The sequence below is a fragment of the Gallus gallus genome, chromosome 2 (genome assembly GCF_016699485.2).
Source record: "Gallus gallus isolate bGalGal1 chromosome 2, bGalGal1.mat.broiler.GRCg7b, whole genome shotgun sequence".
Classification (NCBI taxonomy): domain Eukaryota; kingdom Metazoa; phylum Chordata; class Aves; order Galliformes; family Phasianidae; genus Gallus; species Gallus gallus.
Window position 1 is genome coordinate 87,712,565 of NC_052533.1, and position 17,960 is coordinate 87,730,524.

Genomic DNA, 17,960 nt, shown 5'->3' on the forward strand with positions numbered 1-17,960 from the left:
ATGGCAGTGATTTTGTCAATCACATCTGCTGGGATGTGACGGCGCCCATCTTGCCACTTTATACCTAGGAACTGAATCTCCTGGGCAGGTCCTTTCACTTTGCTTCGCTTAATAGCAAAACCAGCTTGCAGAAGAATTTGGATTATTTGCTCTCCTTTCTTAAAAACATCTTCTGCTGTATCGCCCCACACAACAATATCATCAATGTATTGCAGATGCTCAGGAGCACTGCCCTGTTCCAATACAGTTTGGATTAATCCGTGGCAAATGGTTGGGCTGTGTTTCCACCCCTGGGGCAAACGGTTCCAAGTATACTGAATGCCCCTCCAGGTGAAGGCGAACTGTGGCCTGCACTCTCTGGCCAGAGGAATGGAAAAGAAGGCATTAGCGATGTCAATGGTGGCATACCACTTGGCTGCTTTTGACTCCAATTCATATTGGAGTTCTAGCATGTCCGGCACAGCAGCACTCAGCGGGGGTGTGACTTCATTCAGGCCACGGTAGTCTACCGTCAGCCTCCATTCTCCACTGGCTTTACGCACTGGCCATATGGGGCTGTTAAAAGGTGAATGGGTTCTGCTGATCACTCCTTGACTTTCTAGTTGACGAATCAACTTATGAATAGGGAGCAAGGAATCCCTGTTGGTTCGATACTGCCGTCTATGCACTGCTTTTGTGGCAATTGGTACCTGCTGCTCTTTTACTTGCAGCAACCCCACAGCAGATGGATCTTCTGACAGGCCAGGCAAAACAGATAGCTGCTTAATGTTGTCTGTATCTACAGCAGCTATTCCAAAGGCCCATCGATACCCCTTAGGATCCTTGAAATGCCCCCTTCTGAGGTAATCAATACCCAGTATGCATGGAGCCCCTGGGCCAGTCACAATAGGATGCTTTTGCCAGTCTTTACCAGTGAGGCTTATTTTGGCCTCCAACACAGTCAGTTCTTGAGAACCCCCAGTCACTCCAGAAATATGGACTGATTCTGTCCCTTCATGATTCGAGGGCATTAGAGTGCACTGTGCACCGGTATCCACCAATGCCTTATATTTCTGTGGTTCTGATGTGCCAGGCCATCGGATCCACACAGTCCAATAAACTCTGTTATCCCTCTCCCTCCCCTGACTGAGGGCAGGGCCCCTCTATTCATTACCTGTGGTAACTGGAGCAACTACACTGGTGGTTGGTCTGTTCTGTAATTCTCTCACCCGTGCTCGCAGTACGGGAGTATCTTGATCGTGCCACTTCCTCATATCTTCTCCATGGTCACGGAGATAACGCCACAAGGCAACACGCGAAGCCGTCCTGTTGTTGTTTCTCACTCGAGCAGGAAAGCGTTTGCCTTCGGTAGCTGAAATTTTTGATGTTACAGGTGAGGAGGGGGATCCATCTTCTTTAATTAATTGGATTTTCATTAGTTTGATTAGCTCTTTCATTAGGCCCCTTTGCTTATCTTGATCGTCGTCAAATGTTTCCGATACTATTACAGGTTCTACAGGTTCATCACGATTAATCAATAGGGACATCTGCTCTTCTACATCACCCAGTCTGTTTGCTAACTCTGTGACGGCTGAAATGGAAACGTGGGTTGGGGGTAGATGCTGCTCATAGTTTTGGAGTGTAAGAATCAATTCGAAGACTAGGGGTCTTCTCTGTTGGTCCTCGTATCTGTGGAATGTGGCTAATAGTGTGGGGGCGTATCTGTCTGGTGCTGCTCTCGTAAGTTTTTGCCATATTTCAGGTGTTGTCCTCACTCTCTCCGGATCATGGTTTTGGCGTGGATCATTAGGAACAAAATTAGACTCATATAGCATTTCCACCAGGGCTATTTCCCTCAAATACTGGATACCTCTCTCAATTGTATTCCACGTTTTCTTTGCAGGCTGCAGAAGTTCTTTGTAGGGATACCTTTCCTTCACAGCTATTAGTATTCGGTCCCAGAGGGTTGCAGCTTCATCCAAACATCTACTAATTGCTCTGTCGATGGATTTGTCTCCGGCAATGTCTCCTAATTGGCGTGCTTCATTACCATCTAGAGACAAGCTACTGGCCCCACTATCCCAACAACGAAGCAACCAGGTGACAACAGTTTCATTCGGGCGTCGTTCAAATTCCTTTCTTGAGCTTAGGATCTCAGACATCTTGAGAGGTCGACGAACAGTAATAGAGATCTCCTCTTCATCGCTGTCCTCTTCGTGCCTCTTAGTTTTTGCTTTTGCTTTTCTTGGTTCTGAGGAAGTCCCCTCACCTGGATCTTCCTCTACCACCTCCTCTTCCACTTCCTCTCCTTCTTCTTCTTCTTCCTTTTTTCGCTCTAGACGCGAGGACACCCGCTTCCATTTCTTGCCTTCTACAGGGGCTACTGACACTGTTACTGGTGTCTGTTGTGACTGATCAGGTCTGACTTGGAGATTTCCCCCTTCGGCTTGCACCTCCGCTCGGAAACTGTCTCTCTCCAGAACAGTACTATACAGGGCGCGGTAGGCACAAGCCAAGCCCCAGATGAGTCGTGCCTCCTTGGATCTATCTAAGCCGCACTGCCCCTGACTCAAATGCTGGCTCAGTTTCTCGGGATCCCACAGATGTTCAGGGGTGAAATCCCATGGCACGGCGGGTCCCCACGGTTCTAAGATTCTTCCTAAACCTTTCCATATTCCTTGCCAGTCATCATTCTCTGGTCTTGGAGGAGGCTCCTTCCACTTAGCACGAATGAAGAGGAATATATTCAAAGATATCGATAATATGCACGAAAATATGAGCACTGACTCGGTGTTCGAAAAACGTTCAACAAACTGGGAGGGAAGCCTAGAAACCGGTTCGAAGGTCTCAAAATTCAAATTATACCACATTGCATAAAGCCACCAGGCAGGTGCCTCTATCAGGGCCCTCACTTGGTTGTATATGAATACAACTCCACAGCAAGACATGAAGAGGTTAATTATAGACCGGTAACTGGCAAGGAACATGATAGCTTTTAATCCCTTATACAGTGCTTTGACAATACAGAGCAACCTCATAGTTGATAACTGCTAACGTAAGGGGGAATGAAGAGAAGGAGAAAAAAAAAAAAACAAACGGGAACCACTCGGTACAGTGTCTGGAGTTTGGCGGACTGCCCAGGCTATAATCTAATCTATGAAGGTCACACCAGCACCAGCAGTGCTTTGTAGTCTCACAGTCTGGCCTAACGAAATCCTTTTTTTCTTACTAACGTTAAAGCTTCAGATGAATCTTGCCCGCATTCTCCACCAAAATTGTCACGGAGTTACCTAGATAGATCTGTGCCCGTGACAGGGGGCCGGTAGGCTTGTGGGCCCCCCTCCCCCTTCACTTCCCGAGAAAAACGAAGCGGTGGCAACAATCTAAGAAGGAGAACTTATTTTACTAACTATGATGTTGAGATGCAGGATGACACGATACAATACAATCTAATTGGGAGTAAGTATAATAAACCAAATGGAATGAGGGAGAGAGAGCGAAAGAGCGATAGAGAGGGAGAGAGAGAGAGAGTGAGAGAGTTTCCGAAACCGAAAGCCTTACTTGATGAAGGCGCCCGGCTTGGAAAGCACACCCACTCCTCTCCCGGCAGCAAGCGAAAGTGAAGAAGCACCGCGCGCAACCAGATGACGTATCTTCCGTGATGTGTCTTCCTTCTCTGACCGTGAGGTCCTCTGGGATACGTAGTTCTTCTCTTTTGTCCATGATGTTATGATGTGGAATACCAATAGCGAAGTTACAAAACCATGACAATCATTTATGATATATAACCTGGTATATGTCCAGTGTGTCCTAAATTTTATTGAAATGTGAAAATAAGCTTTTATTTTGATTTTCATCCCTTCTTGAAGTTTGGCATTGACCAACATCTTCAGCAGCTTATATTAAACAATTCTCCATGAAATAATGACATCATACACCCCCAAGGATGACTTATGACTAGTTCCAACACTTTGAGAAATTCAACAAACCATCTATCCCCACCAAACCTTTACTCTCCACCTCTAGGGCTTAGTTCTAGCTGCTACAGGAAAGTCAGCCCAATTTGGCCTTCATGCTTGACTGCCTGCAGCAATACAAGGTCCAGACCCAGTGTCCACTGCCAACAGTGGTTTTAGAAGCCCGTGGACAGTGCCATTTTATCAAAAACCTCAAGAGGATAGACTTCAGAGGCTTGCACTAAGGGACTCTTCACAAAGGCAAAAAAAAGAAACAGTGGAAAAAACATGGGAAAAGAGCACAAAAAGAGGTGCAGGGAGAGTGAAGGAGCCCCTCGGCCCCTCCGCAAGCAGGAAGAGCGGCAGAGCCAGAAGGTGACGGCTTCCAAGCCATGTGCATAGAAAGCCTATTTCCAGGAACCATAGCTCCCGGGATCATGGCGAGCAGGGTGCTGCACATCAGAAGAGCATGGTGCAGCAGTTGGCACAGGCAGGGTGAGCAGGGAGGGCAGAGTATCCCTCCCACTCAAGAGACCATCTCACCTGGCCTCAGCTCAGGAGGCTGCCTCCCAGACAACAAGTCTAGCCCCGATCCTAGTAAGCATAAAGCCCTAGTAAGCATAAAGCAGATCAAGTGAGGTAATGTTGCTCTTCTGCTTTGCACTGGTGAGGCCTCACTTGGAGTACTGTGTCCGGATGTGGAGTCTTCAGTACAGGAGAGATGTGGACTTGTTGGAACACATCCAGAGGAGGGACACAAAAATGATCTAAGGGATGGAACACCTCTCCTTTGAGGACAGGCTGGGATAATGGGCTATTCAGCCTGGAGAAGAGAAGGCTGCAGGGAGACCTGAGAGCAGTCCTTCAGTATCTAAAAGAGGGCTGTACGAAGGAAGGGGAGATTTAGATTAAATGTAAGCAAGAAGATTTTTATAGTAGGGGTGGTCAGGCCCTGGAACAGGTTGTCCAGAGTGGTGGTGGATGTTGCATCCCTGGAAGCATTCAAGGTCAGGCTGGATGGGGCTCCGAGCAACCTGATGTAGCTGTAGGTGACCCTGTTCATTGCAGGGGAGTTGGACTATATGACTTCTAAGGCCCCTTCTCCAACTCGAACGATTCTATGATTCTCTGACTGCATTGTGAATGTATTTTATCACCTAGAAATTTTTATGGATATTTCTATATAACCACGCTATATCACATACTTTTCCAGTAACTCTTCTTTGTGTCCATATTAACACGATCTTTTTGTTACAATTCTTTAAAACTTACAGTGTTTTTTCTTTGTCACTTTCCTACTTTGTCCTTTCCAATGTAGAATATTATGATAGGGCAAGGAGGAATGGTTTTAAGCTCAAGGACGGAAGGTTCAGATTTGATGTCAGGGGGAAGTTTTTTACCAAGAGAGTGGTGAGGTGCTGGAACAGGCTGCCCAGAGAGGTTGTGGATGCTCTGTCCCTGGAGGTGTTCAAGGCCAAGCTGGATGAGGCACTGGGCAACCTGGTCTAGTACCATATATGGAGGCTGGTGGCTCTGCCTGTGGCAAGGGGTTTGGAACTTGATGATCTTTAAGGTCCCTTCCAACCCAAATCATTCTACGATTCTGTAATTCTGTGTACTGGAAAATGTTGGATTAAGTTCATTGCATATTCCCAGACTCTCAGCATGATGATTTTGTGAGAAATTAGATATTTTCACTGACTTATTTTATGTGAAAGAAAAAGGAAGATGAACTGACATAACTATTTCATGTTTTCCATATCTTTTGAGTGTCTTATTAAAATGGCAAAGTGATGCACAGTGTGACCAACCATGGTATTTGTAATGTGGGAAAGAGAAGCCTATATTGGAACTTATCTAATGTTCCAAGACTTGTATATGCATCAATTTCTTCTATTTAAATCTGTCTTCAGAAAGATAATGACAAGGTATATCGTTTTGCAATTCAGATGTTATTAGTATTACATGTATACCTGGATTCATCTCCCATCATTACATAGCTGAGAAATCTAAGTTACAAGTCTTCATCTTTCTTTGGCTAATGAAGAGATGTAAGGTTTCACTTGTTTCCTAAAGTAGTTTGGGCAAATAAGATCCTAATGTAAGCACTTATTTAACTCACTAGAATTTCAAAGGATGGCTCTAAATTTCATTTGCCTCTATCAGAGATCTTCCCTCTAAAGCCATCTCATTAAGGCTTTCTATATTTTTCTTCTAAAAAATTTCCTGTTCCATCTGTGAACCTGAATGAGATGAGCCTTGTCTATGTTGCTTATCACCACTGTGACCTCAGCCTTGCTCTTTACTTCTTCTTCTTAAGGATCAAACAAATTGCATTCGATCCCAAACCATAATAACTTGAAAAGCAAGTCCTTTGCTGTGACCAAGCTGCAAGCAGCTGCGCTGCTGAGAGGCATTTCTCTTCATGCTGGATTTCTGAAGTCAATTTCTCCTTTCATTGTGCAAGGTATAAATGATGTTCTGCACGACAAGGCCAGACAGAAAAGCTATGTGCTTCCACCTTGAAGACCTTCATTCTTTTTCTCTTGAAATTAGCTCTTCACAAACTTAGTGCTGATTACTAGATATTACAAAGTGCTGAGTGGGCCAACCAGTATGGTTTTGAAAAATAAAGATCACAATATGACAGTACCTCATATTGTACTTTCTTCACAAAATCTAACAAAAGAGCAGTGTCTAAACTGAAAATACTTTACATTAGACTTATGTGGAAGTAGAAGGTCTAGCTACTGTCAGGTGAAGAGGAAGCATCTTTTTGTAAAGTATAAACTGTCCAGTTATGCACACTTTAAGTTGTTTGGATTTCAGGGTTTTTAGTTAGGAAAACAAATTATATTCAGGCTTGGGAGGTTATAGCAATGCATGTGTTCTTTGTGAGTGTAAAATCAAGGAATGGAGTCTGTCAGTCTAACTCCAGATTTTATAAATATGAAGAAAGAGAGCTGTTATTTCAGATCAAACCTGTCTATTATGAATTTCAAAACGGAGTTTCTAGCATAAATAACTGGAAGCTTGACTGAAGAAAATTTAAACTTAACACTTGAATGGATATTTTTACATTGGCTAGAATTCACTTCCACTTTTTGACTCTGTTGAAATTGAGAAATGTATCATATCTATATTAAGAAGCATATTTTTTGGAACTCAAATGAATTAGCATTAAATTGGCACTTAAAAAAACCCTCAACTGCTATGCGGGGTGATAAAAAAAAAAAAAGCAAGCAAACAAACAAACAAACAAAAAAAACACTCGACAAACACGTTCCTAGCAGCTTTAAAAATACTGTAGGAAATAGCTGCAAATATCATAGGAATATGAGCATTTTCAGAAAGTCAGTCTGCAGGTATTCTGCAAATAACCCTACCTGAAAGTCATTCCCCTAAAGATATGGTGCCTTTAACTTGGGCAGAAGAATTCAGTAGAGCTTTGTTATTTGTGTTGACCAAGCTTGTACCAATTCTGGTGTTTTCAGATATGTAGAATTAGCCACTTGGCCTAATTTGGTAACTGAGATCGCAGGGGACTTATTCAGTGGAAGAGACAGGGAGCCAGGCAAGTTCCAGTGCTGCAGTCTTGTCTGTCATAATTATTCACTCTCTTTCTGGTACTTGACAGTAAGGAAAGGTACTATTAGAGGACTGTGTTTTGTTGCACTGAGAAGAACAAAGTTTTTCTTCTGGCTGCCAGATGACTCATTGTGACTTTCCTTTCTTTGTTGTTTGTTTGTTTGTTTGTTTTGTTTTATCTTGTTTTTCAGCTTTCATTTGCAGCAACAACCCCAGAGTTGGCTGACAAGAAAAAATATCCTTATTTCTTCCGGACAGTGCCATCTGATAATGCAGTGAATCCAGCAATTTTGAAGTTACTCAAGTATTACCAGTGGAAGAGAGTAGGAACTTTAACCCAGGATGTACAAAGGTTCTCTGAGGTAAGCTTTGCATTTTTTTTTTCCAAAAAGCTAGTTCCTCCATTAATAGCAATTATGTAAAAAGAAACAGACTTGCTGTTTCAGTCTTTTTTGGCTTTGTTGTACTAGGCAGTATCTGCCATACTGAGTAAACGTATTTCCATTCTGGGGCTTATGTGACTAGTTACAGTTAAAAAATACCCATAATTTCTTCTGTCCTCTTTACACCAAAATCGCTGCACCCAAGTGCAAAAAAAAAGTCACATTTGCTTTCTAGCAAAGGATCCTTTTATACTCTTTGACTTGCCAAAGAGTATGATTTTGAAGGAAGCTTGTATCTTGACATTGGTTCAGCTAAAAGAGAGAATAAATCTAATTTTGCCTTGTTTCTCTCTTGCTCTGATTTATTTTAAGCATCAGTCTGAACACTGAGGGAGAAAATCTGCTAAGTGTATGGTTGAGGGAGTTGTAGGCGCTTACTGAGACAAAAATGACTGCATCCTCCAGAGTTGATAAGATCAAGTATTATGCACCCCCAAATCCTATGATTTTCACCATGAGCAACATTTTGCTCATAGAAATTGAAAGAGACTATGGAGCAAGGGCCTTAAGCATGGCCTTAACAATAAAGCAGTTAAAAGAAAGCATAAGTAATTAACTAGAGCAAGGCAAGGGAATGAGTTGGCCAATTAATTGAGAGGCAAAACTAATAGAGGAGTGTCATTTTCATAGCTGTTTTATTTTTTCCTTCCTCATCATTCATTAAAAAAGGCTGACTGTGATCTGAGGACTAATATAATTAAAACTAGTGAAGAGGGATAGGAACAGGTTAGAATCTGCTTAGGTGAGTCAGATATTTTCAAATTCTGTCACAATTAATTCACTCTGAAGTACTTAAGAAATCACAGATTCTTCCCTTATGAGCTCTGAGAATTCAAGGATAATAAGCGGGGGGGGGGGGGGGGGGGAGACCTTTTTGTCTGTTTTTCCAAAATGCACATAAAGATAAAGGGAATTATAGACCAGTCAGTCTAAAATAAATTCCTGGAAAGATATTCGAACAGATAATTGACTGAGAATTTCTCAGAAGAAGATGGAGTAAGTGATAAATGTGATATTTTATAACTGTTTCTAAAGAAAACTGGGGAAACTTGATCATAAGAAAGATACTGTCTCTGACCAATAATTGTCATCAGATCAGTTGAATATTTTGAAAATGAGAGCTGAGGTAAAAAGCAGCCAAAAAGTGTGTATGCTTTATCCTCCTCTCGCTTGAAATTATAATTTCAAAGAGCCACTATCAGTGGCTCACTGTCAAACAAGAAGGATGGGATTCTGTCAAGTGGTTTTCTAGACAGTGTGAGAGATAAAATGTTTACCGAATGATCAGTTGGTACCTATTTGAGAAGAGCTGGAAGCAATTTTGCAGAGGCAGAACTGGGATTTGGAGTAATCTTGACAAGTAGAAAAAGATTTTAAAATAAATAGTATGTAAATAAAAAAGTACAAAATACTAGACTACACTAATTCAGCCCAGAGAAGAGAAGATTCCAAGGACACCTGATAGCGACCTTCCAGTACCTGAGGAGGGCCTACAGGAAAGCTGGGGAGGAACTTTTTATAAGGGCAGGTAGTGACAGGATGAGGGGAAATGGCTTTAAACTGGAAGAGGGTAAATTTAGACTAGATATCAGAAAGAAGTTCTTTACTGTGAGGGTAGTGAGACACTGGAACAGGTTGCCCAGTGAGGCTGTGAATGCCCCCACCCTGGAAGTATTCAAGGCCAGGCTGGATGGGGCTTTGAGCAACCTGGTTTAAACAGAGGTGTCCCAGCCTATAGCAGGGGGCTGGAACTAGATGATCTTAAAGGTCCCTTCCAACCCAAACCATTCTGTGATTCTATGGTCTGTATATCTGATACAGGTAGAGTGACTTGGAGCTACCTCTCTTGGCATTTCTCAAATCCTTTTGATAATGATTTTTGAAGTGACCTGAATTCTACGGTTGTCAGTAGCACAATCCACTACTAGTATCCTCTACAAATTCTTTGCATATGTTTGTACAATTAAAACTATCCCTTCCATTGGATTAATGCTTCGGTTGCATAAGTCCTCTTGATATAGGGGTATATACAAACTTCATCAGTTCTGTTTATTAAGTAGGACAAGTTCATATCCATTGTGCTTCTGTGACCCAGATTTATTGGATTGCTGCCCTATTCTCATCCTCTGGGAGAAGAGTCTGTTTCAAAAGTTAATGGTTCTTTTGCAAAGGTTTATAAATGAGGTTGTAAAATGTTTTCTTTTTTTCAGGATTTTTAGTTTTAAGTGTTTGCAATGGCATAGAATCATAGGATAATTTAGGTTGGAAGAGACCTCAAGAGATTGTCTATTCCAACCTGCTACTCAAAGAATGGCTAGCTTTATTATTTATGATCCCTGAAGAATTATGGGTGTTGCATACACATTTTTCAGAAAAATCCTGACTACATTCAATTTCTAGTTCCCAGGTGAGCTTTCAGCTGACTGGAGATTCTGCAGGAACTGATGCCTCTAGTTCTGCTATTCTCTAGCGCTACCTCCCTGGGATTGTATTTTGAATACAAACCAAGTGATGTTCTTGTGGTTTGTGTTTTCTCTATTTCATGGTTTGATGTGAAAAGTCATGAGAAGGAAGTCACACTTAGCTGTCAATAACTGAAAACTGTTGGGAGCCACCAGTGTTGCAGATCTAAAGGTTGCAGAACATGACTATGAAACAGAAAGGTGTAATCATGTTATGATTTTCAAGTAATGCTGTATTTGCTAATCAGTAATTCTAATTTGCCTTAGTATTCTACTGTTCCTTCCTACATATTGCTTATTTTGTTCATATAAGTTCAAAGCATGTTTCAAACTAAACGTTGTCACTTAATTACACTTATACATATATAAGAAGGATTCAGACTTCAATGTTTTATGATTAGACACTTCTAGTGTGTCTTTTGTTGTTTCTGTTTGCTCCTTTGTCATGTTAAAATTCAGTTTAATTGCATTTAGCTTTCCACTTGATATTATACTCATGATATTTCCAGATTTTTTTAAATATATATTTCCCTCCCACTGAGAATAATGTCCAGGATTGTTTTTAAAACAAGTTAAATTCTGTTCATCTTAAGTGACTCTTTATTTTTCTTTACTTCTTAATAGTCATCTCTTTATGTGATTTCTCTGCTTTTTCCTGGAAAAACTGAGAACTCCTAATGTAATTTTATCAGTGTAGGTGGCATTTCAAGAAGACAGAATAAATGAAAAGTGTTCTGTAAGTTAACGAGGCAGATTAGAATATATAAAAAATGGAAGATAAAATATTGCTTCGTGGTTCTATCACCATCTTCACTGAGTTTACGGATCTAAAAATACTGAAAAAATAAAACAATTTTCCTTGTAAGTGGACAAAATGCTACTTTTTTGAATGACATGATTAACATTCCTAAGATTACTTCTTATTCTGTATTTTGTATAGTGACATCTACCTTAAAAATCTGTGGCTCATCAGAATCCATTTTACCTAAATTGAAATCATCTAGCACTTATTAATAAAAATTCTCCCAAAAATATAATACTAGAAAAAAGAAAACTGTCTGAAAGAAAAGCTGCAAGTAAACAACAAGCCTTCTCCAGGTAGTTTGTGTCTGTTTTTGTAGATAAAGCAGGACAGAAGTGTAGAAGTTACCCATAAATTAATCTAGAAGTTTGTTGTAGAATTGCTATCTCACTATGGATTCTGCAATCTAGGATCTGAATTAGTAGTCACTTCCGATAATAATTGGATAAATAGATAAAATGAGATAGTTACAGAGGAGCAGAGAAGGCAGAGGAAAGAAATTAGGTATCTGGTGACCTTTCATACTTTAACCAAAAAACAAGCCTGAGCACCAGTGTTTGGTGGCTGTGGTTACAAACTGCAGAGACTTCAAGATGTGATTGCATTGTTTGACTTCTCGGGCTTTTGAAGAAAGAGCAGAGACTTCCAGTCTCCATCGCATTTTAAAGAGGTGGTAGAGCAGAAAGAAATTATTACTTTTTCTCCAAGGATGAGCTTGAAAGCAGAAAATTTACCAGATGCTAGAAATGTTGAAGTTGGAAGCTCCAAACAATATCCAGTAATTTCATCCTTGGAGGAGCCCTGTACCTACATAGAGTGCAGTAATGTAAAAAGACAGACAGAATACAAGAGAAGTGAGACAGGAGGCAGTCAAGAATATGGGAAAAGGCACAGAAAGAAGAAAGTGAAAGCAGGCAAACAGACATTATAAATGTTATTGTTTAACTGCTGAACTTTTTCATACCATCTCTTCGTAATACTTCTTTGTTTCTTATTTTCACCAAATTGGGTTGCATACCTTTAAAGCTATGAACTACTGATGTGAAAGTGCTAGTTAAACAAAATGTGTATTTAATCTGTCTTAATGCATTTTTGTTTGTTTGTTCATTTTTTTTCCTTTGCAAAATCTTACAAGTTCTCAAAACCCCAAATCTTCTCCCCAAAATAGTTCTAGAGAGTTTAATAAAATGAAAATATGGAGATAATCCTCTTAGCAGAGACACAAATGTGTCTGAGATTGTCCATCATATCACTCATTTCCAGATTATTGCCTGGTTGCTAGGGTAAAATCTTAGGGACAGATTACTTCAAGTTCTCCAGAGCTTATGAAGAAGAATATCTTTCCCTTTTCTGTCTGGTAATTATAGTTTTCTATAATTCGATACATTAAGATCTTCATAGGCAGCCTATAAAAGTTGTTTTTTCTCATATTGCAGGATACTATCCATATATATGAGAAATTACATATTTGCTTGTTTGTTTCTAAGTGATAGAAGTCATGTGATTGCAGGAATTTAAAATGACAAAGAAATGTAAAGATACCTAGACATTCATTGTAATAAGTAAGTAAAGAAGACATTTAGGCTTATAAAATACAAGTTATCATTTGCTGGAATTTTTGGTAGAGCATTCATAAGTGTATTTTTGTCCTTTTGTGGAATTATCATCCATGCTAAGAAACTTTTTTTCTTATGGCAGTAGTATTTTAACCAATAATTTTCACCTTTTTTTTCTGTTTCCCATTATCCATTTTTGTTAGCTTCCAAAAATGGAACAAACAAACAAATAAAGAGGCTACAACATCACCTGGTAAAGAATTGCAGCTAGATGCAGTGCTGTTCTAAGGGAATTAATCATTTTATCTGTGTTATTTTGCACTGAAGGCAGACTCAACTATCAACCTGAGTGGCCCCAAGATTCCCATGAGCTTGTTAAACGTCAGGTGTATTGAACAAAACCAAATAAACCTCAAGATTTTTTATTTTTTTTTAAAGAGAAGTGCTCGCCACTCTTATCTTTAAACCTGATGCTGTACATATGAGACAGATTGGTATTTCCGATATCAGATAAAGCAATGGAATGATCAGTACCTTCTCTAGAGCCTGCAGACCTCCAATGGTTCATGGCTGAGAGATTCCATTTAGTTGAGTTTCTGAATGTATACGATATAATAAATCATTGCTTTATCTGAAAATAAGACAAATCTGAACTCAAATAACATTGCTTTTACGTCATACTGAAGAAATGGTCCAAGACAGTGCTTGTTGTGACAGATATTAGAATTGCATCATCATATTTCTTTTTTAGATTTTGCTATGTTTTGGTGTGTGGGGGGTCTTATGTTTTTTCATTTGTTTGTTTTTGTTATTTTTTATGAGACTTCAAGGATGAAATAAGATTTTGAACAGTGGTTTAACTATTTAACTTGGAAGCATTTCCCCTCCCTCCAATCCCAATATTTTGACTGGAGGTCTAATTATCTTCCATTCATCGTACAATTGTAGGATATTTTCAAATTAAAATCAGTAGTGCAATGATAAATTTTAAAAGTTGTGTACATAAGAAAATATGATAATATAATATTGCCTAACTCAGAAGAGATTAAGTTCACTTCACCAAAAGAACTGTTTTTGAAACAATTTATTAAAATTCAAGGTTTGGGTTGTTCAGAGATTACGATAAGATCCATGGAATGCCTTTTGGAATGATGAACCTTCCTGGAAGATTATGTAAAGTTAACGGAATCCATTCCCTTTGAAAGCTAATCTGGAGTCAAGAAGAAAATACATCATATAGTAACTTCTAGAAATTTTGAACACTGCTAAAAAATAGACTTCTCATAGTTCTTCAGGTTTTAGGCAAATATTTAGAAGTCATGAGATTTTGGGAAAGTCACAGGGTTATGGCATAGCAGGGAGAAATCTGAGAGACAGAATCTTATCCTATGTTTGTCTCCATTTTTAGAAAAGTCTGTGAACTCAGCTAAAGAAAAGAGGCATTTTAGGGTGAGAAGTATCCTACAGTGTTAAATTGAATGTCTTGACTGACTGAGAGTGTGCTTTTGAGAGATGTGACTCAGTAAATTTAATGGCATTCTTCATTCCTACCATTTTTCCTAAGAATTTTTATTTGTTGCTAGCATATTCTGAGTTGTTTTTTTTTGTTGTTGTTTGTTTGTTTGTTTGTTTTAACTCAACTATGGCCACTAGGCTAATTTTTTTATAATAATTACTCTCTAGTCACTTTCATATCTTGGAATAGGGTTCCAAATTGTGTCTGATGAAATCATCCTAGTTGCAGATCAATGGAATAGTTTGAGCAACTCACCTGGGTCAAAACACTTAGAAATGCAGGAAACCGCTATGTTTCCTGTTTCCAAATCTCATGGTTTAGGTCTACAGCACCCTCAGGACATCTTCTGCAAAGCTGCTTTCCAGATGGGCAGCCCCCAGCCACCTTCTCAGGGATTGAGGTGAGGCCGACCAACATGTAGTTCCCTGTGTCTTCTTTTTTTCGCGTTTTGGAAACAGGTGGGACATTTGTATTCCTCCAATACTCAAGCACCTCTCCCAGTTGCAATGGTCATCCAGAAAGGGGTAGGACAGGATACATGGTAAGCTTCCTAGATTTTCCCGGATTTTCACGGATCCCAGCTGTTGTAGAAACCTAAGGTGTGGGCGATGTTTTCAGATTTTCTCCCTTCTAGAACTCCTTTCTTCGTAATATTATAGCTGAAGCTTGTAATATTTTAATATCAATATAAGCTTTGCATTTGTAAGATGTTTTATGGCCCACTGACCACTGCTCTTTGTATACAATCTCGCAACCAGTTCCTCATCCACCAAACAGTCTACCCATCAAGTCCATGTCTTCCCTATTTGGAGAGAATGATGTTATGGGGAACCATGCCAAGACCTTACTGAAGTCCAGATGGATGACATCAATGTCTCTTCCCTTGTCCACTGACACAAATCAGTCCAGATCAAACAAGCTACTTGGACATTATGTTAGTATTCCCTGGTTGAATTAGTGCATGAACACTTCTAGCACATGTTTCTGAACTGCACCTGCAGTCAATACAGTTAAAGAGGACTTGAGACAACTCTTTCTGTAAATGTCAGAAGGTAAATTATATATTTGTTGAAATAAATAGAGGAAAGCTGTAAATAGGAATTAAATTCATTAGAAATGTTTTGGCAGTGTCTTTCATCTTAGTTTCCAGATCCCTCTGCATTTGCTTTGACACTAGATGATCTTTTTAGTCGGCTGATAAAGATTGATCAGTAAAAAAGTTTAGATTCCTTGTCCCCAGTTCCAAGAACTGCAAAGTTTATTTGTTCTTCCTTCTTACATGATTCATGGAGTAGTGTTTGTATCTCTATTGAATGCATTCATGATGTCAGATTCAGAGATGACAAAAACACAGGACAAGGATATGGGAAAGTTATCCAAGAGACGATACTGAGATTCCTGTGTATTTTAAATCCAGCTCTTTTAGAGTCATAGAATCATAGAATTACTCAGGTTGGAAAGGACCTCAAAGACCATCAAGTCCAACTGCAGCCTAACCATAGTACCCTAACTCTAACAACCCTCCACTAAATCATATCTCTGAGCACCACATCCAAATGGCTCTTAAACACATCCAGGGATGGTGACTCAACCACCTCCCTGGGGAGCCTATTCCAGTGCTTAACCACCCTTTCTGTAAAGAAGTGTTTCCTAACGACCAACCTAAACTTGCCTTGGCGCAACTTGTCACCTGTCACCAGTGAGAAGAGACCTACCCCGCTCTCATTGTAAACACCTTTCAGATACTGGAAGAGAGTAATAATGTCTCCCCTCAGCCTCCTCTTCCCCAGACTAAACAGCCCCAGCTCCCTCAGCCTCTCCTCATAGGGCTGATTTTCCAAGCCCTTCACTAGCCTCATTGCCCTTCTCTGGACCTGCTCCAGTACCTCCATGTCCTTCTTGTACTGAGGTGCCCAAAACTGAGCACAGTACTCGAGGTGAGGCCTCACCAATGCCGAATACAGGGGCAGGATGACTTCCTTAGTCCTGCTCACCACACCATACCTGATACAAGCCAGGATGCCATTGGCCTTCTTGGCCACCTGGGCACACTGCTGGCTCATATTCAGCTGACTGTCCAACAGTACACCAAGGTCCCTTTCCATCAGGCAGCTTTCCAGCCACACCTCCCCAAGCCTGTAGGGTTGCCTGGGTTGTTGTGATTAAATGCAGGACCCGACACTTGGCCCTATTGAAACTCATACCATTAACCTTGGCCTATCGATCCAGTCTATCCAGGTCCTTCTGTAGTGCCCTTCTCCCCTCTGGCAGATCAACAATCCCTCCCAACTTGGTGTCGTCTGCAAACTTACTGAGGGTGCACTCAATCTCCTCATCAAGATCATCAATGAAGATATTAAACAGAAGCGGCCCCAGCACTGAGCCTTGGGGGACACCGCTCATGACTGGCTGCCAACTGGATTCAACTCCATTGACCACGACTCTTTGGGCCCGGCCATCCAACCAGTGCTTCACCCAGTGGAGTGTATACCCATCCAGACCATGGGCAGCCGGCTTCTCCACGAGAATGTCATGGGGGACAGTGTCAAAGGCCTTATTGAAGTCCAGGTAGACCACATTGACAGCCTGACGCTCATCCACTAAGCGGGTCACCCTGTCATAGAATGAAATCAGGTTTGTCAGACATGATATACCATTCGTAAACCCATGCTGACTGGGCCTGATCCCCTGGTTGACCTTTAGTTGGTCCGTGATGGTTCCCGAGATTATCCATTCCATGACCTTCCCTGGCACCGAGGTGAGACTGATAGACCTGTAGCTACCAGAACCATCTTTTCGGCCCTTTTTGAAGATAGGCGTCACATTTGCCAGTTTCCAATCTACCGGGACATCCCTGGTTAGCCAGGACTGCCGAAAGATGATGGAAAGTGGCTTGGCAACCAAATCCGCCAACTCTCTCAGCACTCTAGGGCACAGTCCATCTGGCCCCATGGACTTGTAAGCATCCAGCTTTCGCAGCAGGTCCAAAACTATCTCATCATGGATCATGAAGGGCTTATTCTGTTCCCCATCCCTATCTGCCAGCGCAGGGGGCTGTGTTCTCATGGAGTAACAAGTCTTATTATTAAAGACTGAGGCAAAGAAGGCATTAAGTACCTCAGCCTTATCCCTATCCTTGGTGACCAGGTTTTAGTGCCTGATTTAGTGGTTGGCAACACTGCTATGGCAGGGGAGTTGGAACTAGATGATCTTTGAAGTTTCTTTCCAGCCCAAGACATTCTACGATTCTGTATATTCAGGAGTCATCTAAACCAGATTGCTACAGTCTGTGGGTACTGGAGGCCAGTCTTTTCTCTACCAGCCCTGCTTCTGCAGATGATAATATTTTCTACTTATCTTCTCTTTTGAGAACTCATCAAGGACCTGGAAGCTCTGTATTCTGTTCGCCTCTGTTTGAACCCTCTCAAAGTGATTCACACCACATCAGCCAGCCAGTAGGACTGATCCCTAATCAGTAAAGTCTCAGACATCTGCATTGTTTTCTGGCAGTAACTCCAAGTACTTTTCCTATTGCAATAAATGGGAGCACAGCCCATTCCAGAAGGGTATGGTGTGGGTAGAAAAGAAGGAATGTATCCAGGTACTCTGAAACAAATCCACAACAAGAAATGCCTGTATTTGCTCTATACTGCTCTGA

The 17,960-nt window shown here is 40.9% G+C and overlaps 1 protein-coding gene across 1 annotated transcript in view; it reads left to right on the forward strand.

Moving 5' to 3' along the window:
• GABBR2 (gamma-aminobutyric acid type B receptor subunit 2) overlaps positions 1-17,960 on the forward strand; it is a 463,337-nt gene that overhangs the window by 183,881 nt on the left and 261,496 nt on the right. Inside the window, exon 3 of the mRNA XM_015282399.4 lies at positions 7,715-7,885. Coding sequence (XP_015137885.1) covers positions 7,715-7,885 — 171 coding nt within the window. The remainder of the gene's footprint in view (positions 1-7,714; positions 7,886-17,960) is intronic.